We start from the raw sequence: 21,586 nt of genomic DNA on the forward strand, positions 1-21,586 counted from the left end.
GAACGGTTAACAGCGATTCTACAGGATAAATTGAAGGTGTTCGAAAAGGTATGGGGCCCGTGGATTCGATACTTGACTAATCAATCCCCGGACCATACCTGACTAGGGGTTTGCCTGCATGGGATAGCTCTGAGGAAGGGGGTGCTCCCTGAAACGCATCAGCTGTACCCAGTGTTGTGTTCCTGTGCATGTCCATACACTTTGTATTTTTATGGCTTATTGGCAGTTGCATTTTGTAAATACCCACTTTTATACAATTTTTTATTATTAAATTATCATTGGTAATGCACTAGGTGTGCGCGCCTTCCATTTTGTTTTTCTTGTAGTTTCCTTCGGATTACCCCATCTGAGGAAGGCAGCATCCACCCAGTCTTGGGATACCACTTTACCACTACTATACCTGTTGCCCTCTACTTCAAAAGACCTTTTAGTGCTGGAAGTGACAGTTTTTTTGTATCTATAAACTACCAAGTTGGATTGGTTCATTGTGAACCGCTTTGGTAGCTTGCAGCTCTATATCTCAGCTATGTGCCGAGGACAGCTATCTTAGAGGGAATGATCCCTTGCCAATGGGGAGGGCAGTTGCTATGCCTTTTGCTCAGTATTAGTGTAGTAACAGTGTGTAACATTTTTGGTTTATTTTACAGTAGGTGACCGTAATATTGTGTCAATCTCGCCGCTGTTATCGGCGAGGTTTGACACCTGTAAGCCCCATCGCGGGAGCCAGCACCGAGCTGGCTCGCTCATCGGGAAAGGAAAAAATGTGTTGTTTCCTTTCCTGATGAGCGACAAGCATTGCTGACAGGTGTTTGGTATGAAACATGAGGGGGAACTCCACGCCAAATTTTAAATAAAAAACCGGCATGGGTTCCCCTCCAAGAGCATACCAGGTCCTTAGGTCTGGTATGGATTTCAAGGGGAACCCCCTACGCCAAAAAAAGGCGTGGGGGGGTCCACCCCAAAATCCATACCAGACCCTTATCCGAGCACGCAGACCGTTCAGGAAGGGGGGTGGGGATGAGCGAGCCCCCCCCCCGAACCATACCAGGCCCCATGCCCTCAACATGGGGGGGTGGGTGCTGCGGCCCCCCCACCCCAAAGCACCTTGTCCCCATGTTGAGGAGGACAAGGGCCTCTTCCCGACAACCCTGGCCGTTGGTTGTTGGGGTCTGCGGGCGGAAGGCTTATCGGAAACCGGGAGCCCCCTTTAATAAGGGGGCCCCCGGATCCCGGCCCCCCACCCTATGTGAATGAGTATGGGGTACATCGTACCCCTACCCATTCACCTGGGGGAAAAAAGTGTCAATAAAGAAAAAACACACTAGACAGGTTTTTAAAGTAATTTATTAGGCAGCTCCGGGGGTCTCTTCCGACTTCTTCGCTCTCTCCGGCCTCTTCTCTGGGTCTCTGGTTCTTCTCCCGCTCTCCGGTATCTTCTGCCACTCTTTTGCTAGCGGTGGCCCGGTCTTCTCCGTCGTCTTGTTCCCTCTTCTCTTCTTCCGATGTTGACATGACACTCTCTCCCGCTGTAATGCCGTGTGCGAGGTGAGTAACGACTTATATAGGCATGGGGTGTGGTCACTGGGTGATGTCACCCGGTGACCCCGCCCCCTTATGACGTCACAGTCCTATCGTGCCCCAGGACTGTGACGTCATAAGGGGTGGGGTCACCAGGTGACATCACCCAGTGACCACACCCCATGCCTATATAAGTCGTTGTGCACCTCACACATGGAATTAGAGCGGGAGAGAGCGTCGTGTCAACATCGGAAGAAGAGAAGAGGGAACAAGACGACAGAGAAGACCGGGCCAGCGCTAGCAAAAGAGCGGCAAAAGAGCAGAAGATAGCGGAGGAGCCCGGCAGAAGAACCAGAGACCTGGAGAAGAGGCCGGAGAGCAGGAGAAGAATCGGACACCGGGAGAAGAGTCCAGAGAGAGCAGAGAAAGAAGACCCCCGGAGCTGCCTAATAAATTACTTTATTTTCCCCCCAGGTGAATGGGTAGGGGTACGATGTACCCCATACTCATTCACATAGGGTGGGGGCCGGGATCCGGGGGGCCCTTATTAAAAGGGGCTCCCGGATTCCGATAAGCCCCCCGCCTGCAGACCCCGACAACCAATGGCCAGGGTTGTCAGGAAGAGGCCCTTGTCCTCATCAACACGGGGACAAGGTGCTTTGGGGTGTGGGGGCCCCTCTTGTCAAGAGGGTCTTACCATCCCTGTGCGTTATCTACCGGACAAGTTAAGTTCTTGTTTAAGGAAGAGACTGCTGCATCTATGGCTGGCATGCTCCATTTTTTAAAGAACTTTTCATCCATCGGATATAAAAGGCAAAACCTCTTAGGAGGAACAAAAATCCTCTCAGGATGTTCCCAATCAGCATACACCGCCTGTTCAAACAGGGGGTGTAGGGGTAAAGCCTGTGTGGCCTGAAGAGACCTCAGGGATCCCAAGGAGGACCAGGGGGGCTCAGTCACCTCTGCAAGAGGCAACTTAAAGGCAGAACGAACCATTTCGGTAAGAGTCAGATTCAAAAGCCTCTGCGACTGAGAGGCAGACATCAACTGGATATATTCTTGTCCAGATTGCTCGGCAGCAGACTCATCTGCCGGGCCCTCCACAGAATCCCGAGCTTTAAGCTCTTCCCCATCCTCAACCCATTACTGCTCCAGACTAGGAGGCTCTGGGGAGGGGGATCTGTCACACTTCTTGCCACCCTGCGGGATGCAGGCAATCATGCCAGCAATTCTGTGCTCTAGCCCAGCTAGGGCCGAGGACAGTTCATCCTAAGTGATAAAGGGTGAAGCAGCAGCATTGACTGTAGGCACAATACCAGATAGGCGCAGCAACTCAGATTGGCCGGAAGCCTCTGGTCTTTCAGGGGATATAACACTAGGGATATGACTAGGTTCATCAGGAACTGACGACATAGGTGTACCCTTCCCTGTAGTGTTAGTCCTGCTCCTCTTTTTTGAAGACATTTATCAGCCACAAACACTTTGGGTGTAGTATTACAGTATTACAATCCTGCTAAGCACCTTTAGCCTGCCAAGCAACACTTGGTGACTCACGTGACCCGGGTAAGGAAAAATGAACTGCTGCAAGTGTCTTTTCAGAGCCTGCTCTGTGTCCCACAGCTGCCTTCTGGAAGGACCGCATGCTTGTCCTACACAGCTTAGATAAGCTGGGTGTGCGCCGGAACAGTCTTCGGGTGCGTACACTGTCCCGGCGAACGGGTGTGGCTGTATTCGCGTATGATGCAAATCTTCATGCGCCCAGATAAAGGCTACTACTGCACATGTGCGGCGAAGCCGCGTGTGCCATGCCCGCCAAACAAACTGCTAAGTCCAGCAGCTCTTTTGCGAATGCACATGTGCCATGGCTGACCAACAACTGCTGAGCACAGCGGCACTCTTGCAAATACACGTGCAACATGGTGAACCAAGGCAAAATGGCACCATCGTGCTCCATCGTACAGGTAAAAAACAGCCAGACACAAGCAAAAAAAGGTACACTGCAAACACCCACAACTAGCCCAAAACTCCCCCGTATGGTCACCACACACAGGTGTCCAGCCTCTAGCTAGCTTGACTGATTGTTAAAATCACTGGGAGACCCCACAATAGTAAGTAAAGGGCTTTCATTTACCCGTCCAGGCGCAGGGCAGCTTAGAAACGAAGAGCCCAAACTTCACCCATCACGGTGAGTTCCTGTCACTTGAGGACCTTCAAAGGACTGGGTACCCTTTTCATGTTTAGGGTCCACTCCCTTGGACCTGTACAGCACTGTGCAGGAATGCCTTAGCGCTGTGGTGTCCAGGATTCCACTTCGCAGGGTCCAGCTCCTGAAGGCCGCATTACAGGCAAAACCTCGCAGAATCTTGAGTCTTCTTTGCGAGGTTCGGGTACCATTTATCTAAGCATATAAAGCCTGTGTGAAATGGATATGATTGGTCAATTCCTTGATTAATTTAAGAACACTTTGTGGGACTAGAGACCCGGAGCTCAGAGAGCTCACACAAACCGTGCCATCCACCTTGCAGACACTGGTAAAAAAACTGAAGTAATTCCTGTGTGGGAGGGGTTATATAGGGGATTACTTCCTGTCTAAAGACCTTTGGTCTACCAGTGTCCATTCACCTGGAGATGGAATATAACCCAGCAGGTAATGAATATTAGCCTGACTGTGTCCTATGATGTATGAAAAAGAAAGTACCACAACAATTCTGTTGTCACTAAAACGAATGTACCTCCAACCATTAAATGTTAAAGTGACGTTATCACATATACAGTAGTTACATAGTTAGTCAGATTGAAAAAAAAAAAAAGACTAGTTCATCTAGTTCAATCAATAGAAAAAAAAAAAGTTAACCTTCTTATACACAATCCACAGTTGAACCAGAGGAATGCAAAAAAATAATAAAACACCTTTAAAAGAGAAGTATGGACTTTTTATTTTTAATTTTACAATCATACATACCTAGGTGGATGCAGCATCGGTCCCCCAAGGGCTCTAGCACTGCGAACCGAGCAATATAACACCATCGATCACTCAGTTCTCAGGGCTCCCTGAGCAGAGAGCTGGTGTCAGTCACCGCTGTCTGCTCTGCCCCCCACCTCGATCACTGGAGCGCTGGGCTGTGGAGCGGCTGGCTCAGGTGCTTAGCGACTCGTTGAGAGCCTGAGCCGGGTGCCGGTCCAGGCATGTGGGTGGATCCCGACTTCATTGTCGCGATCTTGCCCAAGCCTGCACCGGCCCTGTGCTGTCAGCTGAAAACCAATCACAGGGGTGCAGAACGATATGCACTCCTGTGATCCACAGGAGAACTACAGCCAAATGAGCTTTGGCTGTACTTCTCCTTTAAAGCATGATCCATTTTGGTCCAGTGGGGGGGAAAATTCCTTCCTACTCTCCCCAGAAGTTAATCAGTATTTCCAGGGACCATCAATCCCTGGTGTTATTACCCATAAATGTTAATAACCACAAGGTTACTTATAAATTTAGACCAGCCCTGTAAAAAAAGCCTATTTATACTGATCTTTCCAGTGGCCTGTCATTACTGATCCGCAGCCCCTGAAGGTATTCTGCAATCCTGGGTGTGTGAATACTTACTCTGTCCACCATCACATGTAGTGGTTCATCCTGTTTGTCATATGTCACTACAGGAAATATAACCTATTAGGAGGAACTATTACATGCAGCTTGGGGAGCAGATATTAGACCCAATGGGAAGGGTGTTAACCAGAGCAGTAAAGCAGTGGCAAGACATGGCCCACCAGAAAGTTAAGTATAGATGGGCTTCTTCTACAGGACTAGCCTACTTTTATAAGCAAACCCCTGGTGACAGGGTCACTTTAGGATCTAAAGCATTAGAAAGCAACTATATTACCATTCAATATTTTTAAAGCATCCCATTTCAATCAATGCTTCATAATAACACCTACAATTAAACAGGATGTGACAGCACTTACAGTGTTGGTAGACGCTGCTGTTATCGGTAGTTAGCACCTTAATCTCCTTGTGGCCAAAAGAAGAGGTAGTTTGGAAGTTCTCGGTAGTGCTGGAATGATTCTTTGTCATCTCATTGGAGGTTGTAATCGTAGTGGACGGTCTGGTTTTAATTGTTGGGGCTGGTGTAGTGGGCACATCGGTGGTAGGAGAGTCAGTAGTAAGTGTTGGTATAGTGGTTGCTACACTTGTAGTAGTTGCTGTAATGGAACAAACATATAAGCAAACAATAAGAGCTGAAATAATAATGAAAATGAAGGTGCCTTTTGGTTAGATTTGCCATTTCCACCTCCTCATCACCACCCATGCTTCTTGCAATGGTTCCTTTAGTCTAGGATTCTTCACTAGCGGGCCAAAACACCCTGTCTTCCACATAGGCCATCCCCACAATGGTACACATGTGATATCAATGATATTTTGCAGAGTAGTATAAAAAAAAGTTATGATATATATTGTGGGGTAGCTCTGCATAGAAACCAATCAGCTTCCAGGTTTATTTTGGTCAAAGCTTATTTGAACAAGCTGAAGTTAGAAGTTGATTGGCTACAATGCACAGCTGCATCCAATTTTGCACTCACCAGTTTTAGTACATTAATTCCAGTATGTTTTTTATTCACTCTTTATCATTTAAGTTTTCTTCTATGTTATTGCACCTAAAAGTAAAGCATTTGTGTTCCTTTCCTCATGGTGACCAGTGACTGTTCTTCCAGAAACTTTACACACGAAAGAGTGATTAGGCCCCCTTGTACGCTTTTTAATGTGGTTTGTGTTCTTGTTGGGGAGATTTCCCCTCACTTCTTGTCACAATAATCAGGGCATTGCCATAACCTGCACTTCCTAGTCTCCTTTTTAAGTGCATTCTCTATATATTCCTTTGGGCATTAATGACAGTAAAACTGTCACTTTAGAAACAGGAAGCTCTGCTCACAACCATACAATGGGTGTCACCAGGATATGGGGACACAAACAATAAAGAATTGAAAAAAGACCTAACCCTTCCCCACTCTATCCAAAACTTAAAGAAAGAAAAAAACGATTAAGTAAGTTAAATTTAGTAAGTTAAAGTGACACTAAACTCTGACTTAAAAAGAAAAAAAGTTATATGTCAGTATACAGTTGTGCTGATAAGTTTACATACCGACAGAATTTATGATTTCTTGGCCATTTTTCAGAGAATATGAATTATAACACAAAAACGTTTCTTTCACTCATGGTTAGTGTTTGGCTAAAACCATTTATTATCAATCAACTGTGTTTACTCTTTTTAAATCATAATGTCAACAGAAACTACCCAAATGACCCTGATCAAAAGTTTACATATCCCAGTTCTTAATATCATGTTTTGCACCCTTTAACATCAATGACAGCTTGACGTCTTTTGTAGTATTTGTGGATGAGGCTTTTTATCTTCTCAGATGGTAAAGCTGCCCATTCCTCCTGGCAAAAAGCCTCCAGTTCCTGTAAATTCTTGGGCCGTCTTCTATGAAATGCACGTTTGAGATCTCCCCAGAGTGGCTCAATGATATTGAGGTCAGAAGAATGAGATGGCCACTCCAGAACCCTCACCTTACTCTGCTGTAGCCAATGACGGGTCGACTTGGCCTTGCGTTTTGGATCATTTTCATATTGGAATGTCCAAGTACGTCCCATGCGCAGCTTCCTGGCTGATGAATGCAAATGTTCCTCCAGTATTTTTTGATAACATACTGCATTCATCTTGCCATCAATTTTGACCAAATTTCCTGTGCCTTTGTAGCTCACACATCCCCAAAACATCAGTGATCCACCTCCGTGTTTCACAGTAGGAATGATGTACCTTTCATCATATGCCTTGTAGACTCCTCTTCAAATGTAGCGTTTATGGTTTTGGCCAAAAAGCTCAATTTTGGTCTCATCACTCCAAATTACTTTGCGCCAGAAGGTTTGAGGCTTGTCTCTGTGCTGTTTGGCGTATTGTAAGCAGGAAACTTTGTGGCATTTACTTCGTAATGGCTTTCTTCTGGGGACTCGACCATGCAGCCCATCTTTCTTCAAGTGCCTCCTTATTGTGCATCTTGAAACAGCCACACCACATGTTTTCAGAGAGTCCTGTATTTCATCTGAAGTTATTTGTGGGTTTTTCTTTGCATCCCGAACAATTTTCCTGGCAGTTGTGGCTGAAATTTTAGTTGGTCTACCTGACCATGGTTTGGTTTCAACAAAACCCCTCATTTTACACTTCTTGATTAGAGTTTGAACACTGCTGATTGGCATTCTCAATTCCTTGGATATATTTTTATAACCCTTTCCTGTTTTATACAGCTCAACTACCTTTTCCCACAGATCCTTTGATAATTCTTTTGCTTTCCCCATAACTCAGATTTCAGAAAGGTCAGTGCAGCACTGCATGAAAGATACAAGGGTCTGTCAGGAGTCCAGAAACTCGTTGACCTTTTATACACACACACTAATTACAAACAAACAGATTACAGGTGAGGATGGTTACCTTTAATAGCCATTCAAACCCCTTTGTGTCAACTTGTATGCATGTTATCAGGCCAAAATCACCAGGGTATGTAAACTTTTGATCAGGGTAATTTGGGTAGTTTCTGTTGCCTTTATGATTTAAAAAGAATAAACACAGTGGATTGATAATAAATGGCATCAGCCAAACACTAACCATGAGTGAAAGAAATGTTTTTGTGTTATCATTCATATTTTCTGAAAAATGGCCAAGAAATCATAAATTTGTCCAGGGTATGTAAACTTATGAGCACAACTGTAAATGCTCAGTTTAAAATTGCACCTTCTATTGCTCTCAACCTCCTCTAAATTCCTTTGTTTTTGCTGCTGTGAACCAACTTCCTGTTAGAGAGTGGCTACGTTTGTTCTCCATGGTCCTGTATGTAGGAATGCAGTCATCCTCTTTTGCTTACGCCTGAGATGGACTAGGGATCATGGTCCAAAATTCATCTCGGGAGTAAGCAAGCCAAGAAAGGGTGGCTACGTTCTTACATACAGTAGGAACATCGAGAACGTAGCCACCTTCTAATAGAAAGTCAGATCACAGCAGCAAAAACAAAGGAATTTAGAGATTTGGAGGAGGCCAAGAACATTTTTGTTATAGTTTTGGATAGAGCCAAAAGGAATTTTAGAACACCTGTCAGATTTTTATTGCTGTCTGTGCCCTCATTAAAATTATTTAGCTTTCCTCTTTCTCCTGCTTACCATTATCAACAAGAAATAAAATGGAAAAAAAAATCCCAAATTTTGGGTTGTCACCACAACAGCAGTAGAGGGGAAATCTTTAAATAGGGACTACCAGTTCATCTGACCCTGGGGACAACTAAGGATTCCCTCACTTTGGAATGATTTCCTCTCACTGTCCGGTTTTGGTTAAGCGACAGGAAGTGAAGGGAAATCTCTCCAATGGAACACAGATGACAAAAAAACGGAACTAATGCCGCGTACACACGATCAGAAATTTTGTCAGAAAAACCTTGGATGGTTTTTCCGACGGAATTCCGCTCAAGCTTGCCTTGCATACACACGGTCACACAAAAGTTCTCTGAACTTTCGACCGTCAAGAACGCGGTGATGTATAACACTACGACGAGCCAAAAAAATTAAGTTCAATGCTTCCAAGCATGCGTCGAATTGTTTCCGAGCATGCGTGATTTTTTGCGCTTCTGAATTGTATACAGACTAACGCATTTTCAGATCCTGCTCTCAATCTTTTGCTGGCTGGAATTCCGCCAGCAAAAGTCCGATGGAGCATACACACTATTGGAATTTCTGACCAAAAGCTCACATCCGACTTTTGCTGGCGGAATTTCTGATGGTGTGTACAGGGCATAACACTTCCTTACTCTATCCTATAAAAAAAAAAAAAAAAAAAAAGGTTTTGCCTTTAGTTCTACTTTAATGCAATCAAAATCCCAAGCCCACTGAAATCACCTTTTTCATTTTGTAGTACATACACTGTAGTAAGTTGATCAGAGATTGCCCAGTACAGCTTACTGCGGTCAGTCTTTACCGAACACCATCAAAATATTGCTGCAGTTTTAAAACAGAACTAAACCCCACCTATTCTTTTCAGCCAACTAAGCTGCCCTCTTGGCTTCTGTTTGATCTGAAACTGCTATGGTGCAGTACATGTGATCAGTGACACCAGCCATTTGATGGTTTGACAGTTTGGTTGAGGGCAGAAGCAAATGTGACAGTTAGCATTCTGGGCATGCCAGCAGAAACGGTTAGTTTCACTTTAATATAACTCTCCACTTTCAGTCCCTGGCATGGGACCAATACCAGAAATATGTGGAAAGTTTAAAGGGCCTGGCGTGGCCTATTCTGGGTCAATTCCATCCTTTCCTCCCTCTCCCTATTTGTTTGAAAATTGACTGAGTTAAAGACAGAGGACAGCCATTATATTTTATAGCCAGGCTCAGGGCATGTGTAACATATCTAATTTTAAAGGATAAGGTTACTTTTTGGAAAAAAACATCCGGTACGGGTAAGGGCTCTTTCACACGGGGAGTCCGTATGTCCGTTTTTCATCCTTCCGTTTTCGGATGAAAAACGGACATACATGTATCCCTATGGAGCGTCGGATGTCAGCGGTGACATGTCCGCTGACATCCGACCCGCTCCGATCCGAAAAGTGTAACGGAGGAAAACCCTACTTTTCCATCCGTTTTCGGATCGGATCGGATGACGACGGACACTACGGTCCGTCATCATCCGATCCCCCATAGGGGAGAGCGGCGCTCGGACAGGTCATCTTTCTGCTCAGCGGGGATCGGCGGAGCGATCCCCGCTGAGCAAGCGGGTGTTCACGGGGCGGATCATCACTGATCCGCTCCGTGTGAAAGAGCCCTAAGCAGATACAATCTGACAGAAAGCATGAATGAACCTCCACAGCGCCCTGGTAGTTCATTGAAAACTACAAGCCAACAGCCGCAAAGGCTGCCGGACCTTGTAGTTTTCCCACGCACAGAGCGATGCCAATCAGTGACACGCCCAGGCTGGCAGAGCCCCGCTCGGCCATGTTTTTCTTAAAATTGTGACAGCTAGTGGGGAGGGAGAACCCCGCTAGCTGTCACAGCAGAGATCAGGGAGGTGTGGGGGCCGTGTCTGTTTGTAACAGGGAATTTTTGAAGCAGGCTGAAGACACTGCTGGACAAGAAACTGCAGTGTCCCTGGAAATGCCCGGCTCTGTAATCTTGGCCTTTTATTTTTTTTGGATGTCTGGCATGTGGTTCCATTAAGACATTTTTTAAAGATGGGAGCTAAATTTGGAAGGTTATATTTAGGGTGTACCTATTCTTTAAAAAAGCCAGTGTTCTCTTCCATCCCCAGCTGATCAGCAATTCCATGCTCCTTTATTATCCATTTATCCCTTTTTATTATTTTATCCTTGTACTTCCCTCCTATCCAATTACCTTTCCCACAGCTCCTCATGTCTGGTCCCAACTCCACCCCGTCGGCACAGGCACAGGTGTATTTGGGGGAGTGGACGGATATCTGCGGTGCTGCCAAACACAGGTATTCACATCCACCGTTTGGAAGAGGTCCCTGGTTACAGGCATTTATAGCTAGGAAAAAAAAAATGCTTATAATTAGAAAAATGTCATATGAGCAATAACAGAAAAAGAGGAAACTTACACAAACATGTCACTTGACTAGTAACAAACGGAACGGACATCTCCAGAAAAAGATTGTAAAAAGATAGCGGACTATATTATTTTATTTGGAACAAATAGGGTCAAAATTTGTTCAATCATTGCCTTCCATATAGAAGTTGCATTTGTGGAGCAACAAGATCATTTGGCATTGTGATGGCCACCATGTTACTGCCTGTAAAATTAAAACACATCTAGATATTGAGATCACTTCATTTAGGCTCCATTCACACCTGAGCGTAGCGATTTACTGACTTTCGGGCTTTTTTTTAAAGCGTTTTTGCAGCTTTTTACAAGCGTCTTTAAAAATTTTTAGAAGCGTATTACAAGTGTTTTACAGCTTCAGTTGTTTTTGTTTAGCCAATAGAAAGCAATAGGGGGAGGAGAGGGAGAGGAAATTAGGGTTGGAGAGCTGCTATTTGAGCAAAAAATAACCTATAAAACGCTTGTAAAACACTCAAATCAGGTGTTTCAATTAAAGTCTTTGGGTCCAAAAACGCTTGCAATCTACCATAAAGAAGCTCATGTACTTTGAGCGACAGGCAATAGAACGCTCAGATGTGAACAGGGGCCATTGAAATTAATGGGATTTGGATTGTTGAGTGTTTTAAAGCTACAAGCTTCAAGCAGAAAATTGTTTAGGTGTGAACGGGGCCTTAAGATTAGCCATAGACACAAGATTGCAGCCAGGAGATCTGATTGCCACACAATTGCTTTGGTCAAGCATTCATTTTGTGCACTCAACTGACGCTATTACAACCAACCTTATCCTGGATTTATAATTACAATCGTCCAGGAAATCTAGTTTGGGTAATCAATGTTTCTCTCAAGCCCAGGGAATCGAGGGGGTGTCTGCAGAGGTTCTCATAAATGTACAATGAGAACCTCTGCAGGCTACTCTTTTCTCATCGACCACTTAAACCTTAGATTTGACATCATGAAGTACTCTCCTGCTACCAGAAAACTGGATAAGTGAACAGCGATGTGAGCACTGGCTAAGAGGTGAATATATTATTACGCAGGATTTATATATTATATTTATATATGCAGAGACTGGGGGCCAGTTCACACCACATGCAGTCCAGTGCGTTTTTTTTCTGCATCAAAAACGCATGTAAAGTAGGTTATATGGTTTTCAATGGCATAGTTCCTACCAGTGCTTGCAGTTCCAGAAAAAAAAGAGAAGATACTGCATTTTTTCCTGCACTGGAACGCTGTAAAACGCATAAAAAACGCAACTAAACGTACCAAAAATGCACTGGAACACACATGTCCTTATTTAAGGTTATGAAAAGAGGGCGGAAAATGCACTGGACTGCATCAGAAATGTGCATGCAGAAAAGCATCTGGAACGCATCCAGACGGCGTTTCTATGGTGTGAACTGGTCCCGAAACATTTAAAGTGGTTGTTAACCCACTAAGTAAAATTTACAGCATCCTCTCTGTTTCTTCGTGTAATCTGCTCCTGTATCTGTGCCTTATAAAAAAAAATGCAGCTATATACCGTTTTTTAGAGCTCTGATCGGCGCTCACGTGACCCGCCTCCTCTCGGCCTGAAAGCTGCAGCGAGCGGGGCCGAGGATCCCCCACTGACATCAGTCAGAAGAAGAGGAGGAGAGGGGCGGCGGGTCATGTGAGCGCTGATCGGAGCTTTGAAAAAACGGTATATAGCTGCATTTTTTTTTTTATAAGACACAGGAGCAAATTACATAAATAAACTGAGGATACTGTAAAAATTTAACAGAAATTTCAGCAGCAGGAGGGGAGGGGGTGGGCTTGGACACGGAGCTGACAGGCAGGGAGGGGATCTGCAGATGATGAATAGGGATGAGCCGAACACCCCCCAGTTCGGTTTGCAGCTGAACTTGCAAACAGGCAAATAATTTGTTTGAATACGCGAACACCATTAAAGTCTATGGGACACGAACATGAATAATCAAAAGTGCTCATTTTAAAGGCTTATATGCAAGTTATTGTCATAAAAAGTGTTTGGGGACCTGGGACATGTATCAATGCAAAAAGAATTTAAAAAACGGCCGTTTTTTCGGGAGCAGTGAATTTAATAATGCTTAACCACTTGCTTACTGGGCACTTAAACCCCCCTCCTGTCCAGACCAATTTTCAGCTTTTAGCGCTGTCGCACTTTAAATGACAATTGCGCAGTCATACAACACTGTACTCAAATTACATTTTCATCATTTTTTCCCACAAATAGAGCTTTCTTTTGGTGGTATTTGATCACCTCTGCGGTTTTTATTTTTTCTTAAAAAAATTGAAAAACACCAATTTAAAAAAAAAAATTATATTTTTTTTATATTTTGTTATAAAATTTTGCAAACAGGTAATTTTGCTCCTTCATTGATGCATGCTGATGAGGCAGCACTGATGGGCACCGATAGGTGGCAGTGATGGGCACTGATGGGTGGCAGTGATGGGCACTGATGGGTGGCAATAATGGGCACAGATTGCTTACACTGATGGCAGCACTGCTAGGTGGCACTGATTGGAGCCTCTGGTGGGCATTGATAGGTGGCACTTGTGGGCATTGATAGGTGGCACTTGTGGGCATTGATAGGTGGCACTTGTGGGCATTCATAGGTGGCACTTGTGGGCATTCATAGGTGGCACTTGTGGGCACTAGCAGGTGGCAATGACAGATGGCACTGGCAGGCTCAGATGAGGCATATGTGCCTCCTTCCTCTTCCGGACCGATGTTCCTTTAACATAAGCCGGTGATCGGCTTTTTTTTCTTCTCACGCTGTCAGCATGAGGAGAAAAAGAAACTGATTACCGAGCTTTTGTTTACATCATGTGATCAGCTGTCATTGGCTGACAGCTGATCACATGGTAAGGGGCTGGGATCGGCCCCTTACTCGGATCTGTGATCATCCGAGTCCCGGTGATCACAACGCGCGCACCGCGCGCCCTGCAGGGTGCGCGCGGTGCGCGTGCACAGGGGAGGACGTCCCATGACGGCCTCCCGGAAATTGAGGTCCGCGCTGTGGCCGTCATTCGGCTATGGCCCGGACCTCAAGTGGTTAAAGTGAAACAATAAAAATGTAATATTCCCGTGCAATTTTTATCAATGAACTTCTATGTGTATTGTCGGACCGACAATTCATTAGAGCCGCAAGTAGTTTTGAATGACTTTTTTGCCTTTGAAATGTCATTTTGCTGTCAGACTGTTCTAAACACGGGAAACATGCGCCCCTTTACAGGCATACTATAGACACCCCCCAGGTACATCATTTAAAGGAATATTACACTTTTATTGTTTCACTTTAAACATTATTAAAATCACTGCTCCCGAAAAAATTGACGTTTTTAAAAATTCTTTTTGCATTGATACATGTCCCCTGGGGCAGGACCCAGGTCCCCAAACATAATTATGACAATACCATGCATATCAGCCTTTAAAATTAGCACTTTTGATTTCTCCCATAGACTTTTAAAGGGTGTTCCGCGGATTTCGAATTTGCCGCGAACACCCCAAATTGTTCGAAGCTCATCCCTAATGATGAAGGCACGTAAATGGACCATGGTGTCAGGGCTCAGCAGCCATGATTAATCGTGGTCAGTTCACAGAGGTGAGGGCAGAACCAGGCAGGATTAGCCAGGTATTTCAGGTGTTAAAGGGGGCACAGCAATTGACACAGCACAAGCACTGTGCTGCATAAAATGCTTTAAAGGAATAGGACCTTTTTTTTAGGTCAACAAACACTTTACACAAGGTTATACAATACATTGTGGTCTTTTGCATACTCAACCACAGAGCAATGTGAAACTGGAGTAAATCTTACCAACCAATCAGAAATAATCTTTTATTATACTGTATATTCCAAATCTATTAAAGGGTTGGTTGGCCTTTACCAAAAAACTGCCTATGCAGATAAGGGCCATCTGTAGATAAAAACAAACTGTGCAGATCTGACTAAAGTTCAATCATATCCTTGCTATAGCTTTAGGTCTTTACTTTTCTCATGAAGCCTGACCGGAATACTCCCAGGCAGTGGTGGCTGGTGAAGTTGAAGGACGGGGGGGGGGGCCCAAGAGCCTGCCCTTCCCTTTAGACCCCTCCCACTTCTCATAAACCCCACTCCTTATAGAATCCACCCACTCCGTCCCCTGTATTCCACTTGCTTCCACCCATAGTGTCAGGAGTATACAGCTCAGCATCACAGCACAGGGGTATACAGCCCCAGAATCACAGCACAGGGGTATACAGCCCCACAATCACAGGACAGGAGTATACAGCCCCACAATCACAGGACAGGAGTATACAGCCCCAGAATCACAGGACAGGAGTATACAGCCCCACAATCACAGGACAGGAGTATACAGCCCCACAATCACAGGACAGGAGTATACAGCCCCACAATCACAGGACAGGAGTATACAGCCCCACAATCACAGGACAGGAGTATACAGCCCCACAATCACAGGACAGGAGTATACAGCCCCACAATCACAGGACAGGAGTATACAGCCCCAGAATCACAGGACAGGAGTATACAGCCCCAGAATCACAGGACAGGAGTATACAGCCCCAGAATCACAGGACAGGAGTATACAGCCCCAGAATCACAGGACAGGAGTATACAGCTCCAGAATCACAGGACAGGAGTATACAGCCCCAGAATCACAGGACAGGGTATACAGCCCCAGAATCACAGGACAGGGTATACAGCCCCAGAATCACAGGACAGGGTATACAGCCCAAGAATCACAGGACAGGGTATACAGCCCCAGAATCACAGGACAGGGTATACAGCCCCAGAATCACAGGACAGGGTATACAACTCAGCCTCACAGGACAGGGTATATTATAACTCAGCCTCACAGATCAGGGTATATTATAGATCAGCCTCACAGATCAGGGTATATTATAGCTCAGCCTCACAAATCAGGGTATATTATAGCTCAGCCTCACAAATCAGGGTATATTATAGCTCAGCCTCACAGATCAGGGTATATTATAGCTCAGCCTCACAGATCAGGGTATATTATAGCTCAGCCTCACAGATCAGGGTATATTATAGCTCAGCCTCACAGATCAGGGTATATTATAGCTCAGCCTCACAGATCAGGGTATATTATAGCTCAGCCTCACAGATCAGGGTATATTATAGCTCAGCCTCACAGATCAGGGTATATAGCTCAGCCTCACAGATCAGGGTATACAGCTCAGCCTCACAGATCAGGGTATACAGCTCAACCTCACAGATCAGGGTATACAGCTCAGCCTCACAGATCAGGGTATACAGCTCAGCCTCACAGATCAGGGTATATAGCTCAGCCTCACAGATCAGGGTATATAGCTCAGCCTCACAGATCAGGGTATATTATAGCTCAGCCTCACAGATTCACAATTTGTGTATATTTGTGTAGTGTATACATCTATATACACACACACCACCTTCCTTCCTGTATATAGAGGGTTTCTATATACAGGAAGCAAGGCCGGTGCAAGGTTTTCTGTCTACTTAGGCGAAGGTGCATTTTGCACCCCCCCCCAATCACACACACACCCTCCTGCCACCCTGGTACCTTCTTCACATTGTGCCTGCAATGTGATGGATGTCATACAGCACTGAACATCTAAGCTGTGCTGAACTGCCGCTAAACAGCAGTGCGTAATGATGGGGCAGGGTTATGCATTCCCTTCTTCCCATTACTGACTGGCACAGGAGAGAGGACCAGGGTTGCCAACCGCCAGTAAATTTACTGACAGTTTAATTTTTTTACAACTGCCAGTAAGTATCAGGGGCTGATAATTTCATGCTGTGTTGACTTTTTAAGTGTAAATCAAGCTAATTATTTTGTTCTAGGTATTGTCAGTGTTTCCATATCATGTTTTAACTGTTCACGGAGCCGGGCTGCTGTTGCTGAGCATATATACAAAGACCACACTGATGCCATACATAAGCTGTCTGGAAACAGGGGCCACAACTGGGTGCCTTCTTTGAGCTGGTCGCTCAGCTGTCGGCTAATTGCCAGCTCCTATCTCTCCACAGTTACTCAGCTGTTGATGATATCCTGCTCATCAGTCCTGCCTACTTAAGCCTTCCAGCTCAGAGGATCTCTGCCTTCGCCTTAGTCAACATCACAGAGATGCTCTCCTGCATTCCTGTTAAAAAACTTGCTTGGCTGACATCCCTCCTGACTCCAGATCCTACTTGCTGTTTTACTACGCTCATCTCCGGCTCCCCGACGTTTGGCTTGTCTGACTATCCGTTCCGGTTCCTGAACTCTGGCTATTTTTTTACTATGTTTTGTTCTATTTACTTTTATTATTAAACAAGTGTGATTCAACTGTACTTTTGTCTCGGTCTGATTTCATGGTTTCTGACAGTGCCACACATAGGATGTCTATGAACACAAGGGGTATACACTCTGGATGTCATACATACACGGGCGGGCCACAGAGGGTGGTATACACAGGCTGTCTGTGAAAACAGGGTCCATGCACAATGGCAGTGCCCTAATCCTGAGGTAACATGCATACACAAATAATCCTCCACGCTCAGAAACATCAAATATAGGTAAATGTCATTACACTGTACACAGCAGCCACGTCCCCTTTTACAGAAGATGTACACAGTCATCTAGGGGCCCCAATACTGGTCAACTTTGGGACCATCACTCAAATCCTGCCCTTTGTCTCCATAAACAGACAAAAATAGTCGTTTCTATTTGCATAGTGTAAGGATAGGCAGTGAACACCAGCAGATCCTGGTATAAATGGGTCTCGTACAAAATGTCAGGTTAGTAATTATTATTATGCAGGATTTTTACGTTTGACTGAACTGCTAGGGATGGCCAAAGTCCCAACGATATCCACTAACACCCTCTTAAAAGGTTCGTCAGTAATGGTGGAATGAGTGCCTTCCCTGTCCTGTAAAGCTTGCAATCTAATATGGGGCAAGAAATGACACTAATGAAGGAGTCATGGGTGAACTATAGTCAGGGCTATACATACAAAACACATGCCTCAGTGTTCTCCTGATTCCTGAACACTTCACAATCCTCCACACTTCAGTCTGTGCCAGCACCACCACAGCACAGATTCCTTTATTTTTTTTACTGCCCGATGTAACATCTGACATTCCCCCAACCATGGAGAGTTCACATTACACTAAGAGGGGGCAATTGAGTACTGTCTGTGATACTTTTTTTATTAGCACTAACATTAATTTTTCAGGACAAGCTTTCGGGGTATGTTCCCTTCAAAGTCCAAGCAGTACTGATACACAAAAGTTTTAGCAGAATGTTAACACAAAAACAAAAAAAAAATCTCTGAGGGAAAGGAAAAAAAAAAAAAAAGTTAGTGAGATAAGACAGAGGGAGAGCTATAGACTGGGGGGGAAATGACAGTCACAGAGGGGGTTGTAAAACTGTAGTATAATGGGTAAGGAAATCAATATCTAAATTCAGGCCATTATTTTTTGTGTCAAAAAGAATTAACATTCTTATTTTAAACATTTTCCTGTCCTGGATAGTTCTAAAATTCCCTATAAAAGCGGAGTTCCAACCATATAAAAGTCGTCGGGCAACAAAAAGTGTAGCTGCTGACTTTTAATAATTGGACACTCACCTGTCCCATGGTCCAGCGATGCAGGTAAACGAAGCCCTGCTCCTCTCCGCGGCGCCGGCATTCAGACTGCGGTTACCTGGCTGTGGCTTCACAGCCGGGCATGCACTGCGCATGCCTAAGCTGTGCTGCGATTGGCCGGGCAATCTTCCTGAAACTGTGACGTATCCCAGAAGATTGCACGGAGGGAGGGGGGGAGAGGTGAACTTCCTTTCCGGCGCCATGGAGCCCCGGTAGTAGGTGGGAGCTTGGTGCCTCTAAAAAGAGCATATCTGCTCCCCCCCCAAAAAAATGACATGTCAAATGTGGCATGTCAGGGGGTCACCTTTACTTAAAGAAGAAGTTCCATTTTTGGGTGGAAGTCCGCTTTCAGAACTAAAACATTGAGGTCTTCTATAGTGTGTGCCAACAAACTAAAATATCTTATAATATGACTAATCCGTAAACAATATACTAAGTGAAAAACAATAATATCATACAAATTGATATTGCGCTATTAAATGTGTACAAAACTATTAATGTGAAAAATCTCATAACAAAAGTTCTTGTGAATAATGCTTGATTGAAGAAAATCCTGCTATAAATCAATTCACCAAACAGTGCAAACAAGGACTAGTGCTCTCCACCACCAGTTTCACAGGCTGCTCACCCTCATAGCAGAGAAAAATAAGCAGTTATCCCCTCTGGGGAAATGATGACACCTGGCAAACTTATTGATCACAGACCTCCTTAGATGAATGTCTCCTCAATAGGGTTCCAAGAACCCGGATCGTTTTGCCCAATGAATGTTATATGTAAAAGAAAGGTAACATCTAGTGCTCTCCATTTCCAGGATTTAATAATAAAAAGGTAAGTGAATACACAAGTGAAGCACAATCAGCTTGTGCAAATTGCAAGGCATGGCAAACATCCAATTTTCGAGATGGCCGTGGTGTGATGTCAGTGCGTAAGCTCCGCCCCCTAGACGCGTGTCGTCAGGGCGTTGGCTTCCCCAGTAAGAGGTGGAGCTATAACCTCACTGCACAGGCTTATATATTCCACTATTCTCCCTACACATGTGTGCAGCTCGTTAGCCAGCAATCACGTTGTCCAGACATATTCGGTTACAAAGACAAAACATTACAAGACAAAGACAAAACCATCAACAGCATAAACACAGCCTAAAAACCCGAGGAGACACGGAATATGTTCCGACCCAGAAGACAGAGATAAACATCTCAGAACACTGTCAGACTCCTTCCATAAGAAAGGTTACAAAGACAAAACGATAAACAACAGCATAAACACAGCTTTGAAAACCCGAAGAGAAAATCTCCAATACACAGAGAAAAAAAAATAAAAAATAACCGAGTACCTCTAGTCACCACATACAACCCAGCACTGGAAGGGATCAAAAAGATAAATCAGAAATTTATAGCCCATTATAACAGAGGATGAAACTCTGAAAGAAATATTCCAACAACCCCCAATATTGGCTTTCAGACAACCACCCAACCTCAAACAAACTAATCAGCAGGAAACTTCACTCCGATTACGAAGTCACAAATAATGGAAACAAACCCTGCAATAAAAAACGCTGCAAATTGTGCAACCAGATCTATCCAAAAGTGTCACACACACAAATGGGACCTTCAATATCATTGGATCATACAGCTATACCTCCAGTAATGTTGTCTACCTCATCTAATGCAAAAGGCGTAGCAAAGGATGAATTTGCACAGACAAACCATCAAGGAACATACAGGAGAGAGCTTCTGCACACTTGTGAGACATCATTTCTCACAACCGGACCACACTATAGAAGATTTCAATGTTTTAGTTCTTAAAGGGAATTTTAGAACTATCCAAGGCAGGAAAACCTTTGAAATAAGAATGATAATTGATGATTCAAAAAATAATGCCCTAAATTTAGATATTGGTTTCCTTAACCATTATACTACAGTTCTACGACCCCCTCTGACTGTCTATAGCTCTCCCTCTGTCTTACCTCACCAACTCTGCTGCTAGCTTTATTACCATTGCCATATACATTGATTTCTATGGGTTTGTTTTTCTTTTTTTTTTCCCTTCCCCTCAGGGATTGTGTTTTTTTGTTTGTTTTGTTTTAACATTCTGCTAAAACTTTTGTGTATCAGTACTGCTTGGACCTTGAAAAAGGGGACATACCCCGAAAGCTTGTCCTAAAAAATTGTATGTTAGTGAAAATAAAAAAAAAAGTATCACAAATAGTACTCAATTGTCTCTATCACAATTGCACGAATACGGCTACAATCATCTCAACTAAGAGGGGAAACAGCCTCCTATCTATCCTCCTTCCCCTACCAATAAATCAGCAATGTGAAAGGCAGACCTCTGGTCAGGGCAAGGGTCAGCAAAGACTAAATAAATAAGGTGAGCTCATGTGGTCACAGTGCCTGGCCAAGTAAAAAAAAAAAAAAAAAAAAAAAAAAAAACAGAGATCCATGTATATGCAGGAGGATGATAACCTGAGCTGTGCACTGTGCAGCTTCTACCGCTGACTATCATCCTCACATCCTGTACTGTGTGTGTGTCATGTGAGTGGAATCAGCAGATCTACCATTGTAAAGCGTCCCGTTCCTCAGCTCCAGATGAATACTTTTTTCATGTCCATCATGTTGCCCAGTCTGTAGTGTGCACTGTCTGGAGAATGAGTGAGAGGCGAGCAGGGAAGTGTGTGTGTGTGGAGTGGAGGGGTGGATCACTGCTGTCAGAGTCAGACAGTGTCAGTCAGGAGAGAGATAGACTGAGTCCCACGCTAAACACTTAAATTAGCCTTACCTTGCCCGGAATCACGCTGCTCAGCTG

General features: G+C 44.5%; 1 protein-coding gene across 2 annotated transcripts in view; it reads right to left on the minus strand.

Moving 5' to 3' along the window:
• Nucleotides 1-21,586, minus strand: part of LRP8 (LDL receptor related protein 8) — a 370,766-nt gene that overhangs the window by 39,941 nt on the left and 309,239 nt on the right. For both annotated transcript variants that reach the window (XM_073593521.1, XM_073593520.1), the window contains 2 exons: nt 10,930-11,082; nt 5,473-5,709 (listed from right to left, as the gene is read on the minus strand). In XM_073593521.1, the coding sequence (XP_073449622.1) occupies nt 5,473-5,709; nt 10,930-11,082 (390 nt within the window). The remainder of the gene's footprint in view (nt 1-5,472; nt 5,710-10,929; nt 11,083-21,586) is intronic.

This window comes from Aquarana catesbeiana, linkage group LG07 (assembly GCF_042186555.1).
Source record: "Aquarana catesbeiana isolate 2022-GZ linkage group LG07, ASM4218655v1, whole genome shotgun sequence".
In the NCBI taxonomy this organism is placed as follows: domain Eukaryota; kingdom Metazoa; phylum Chordata; class Amphibia; order Anura; family Ranidae; genus Aquarana; species Aquarana catesbeiana.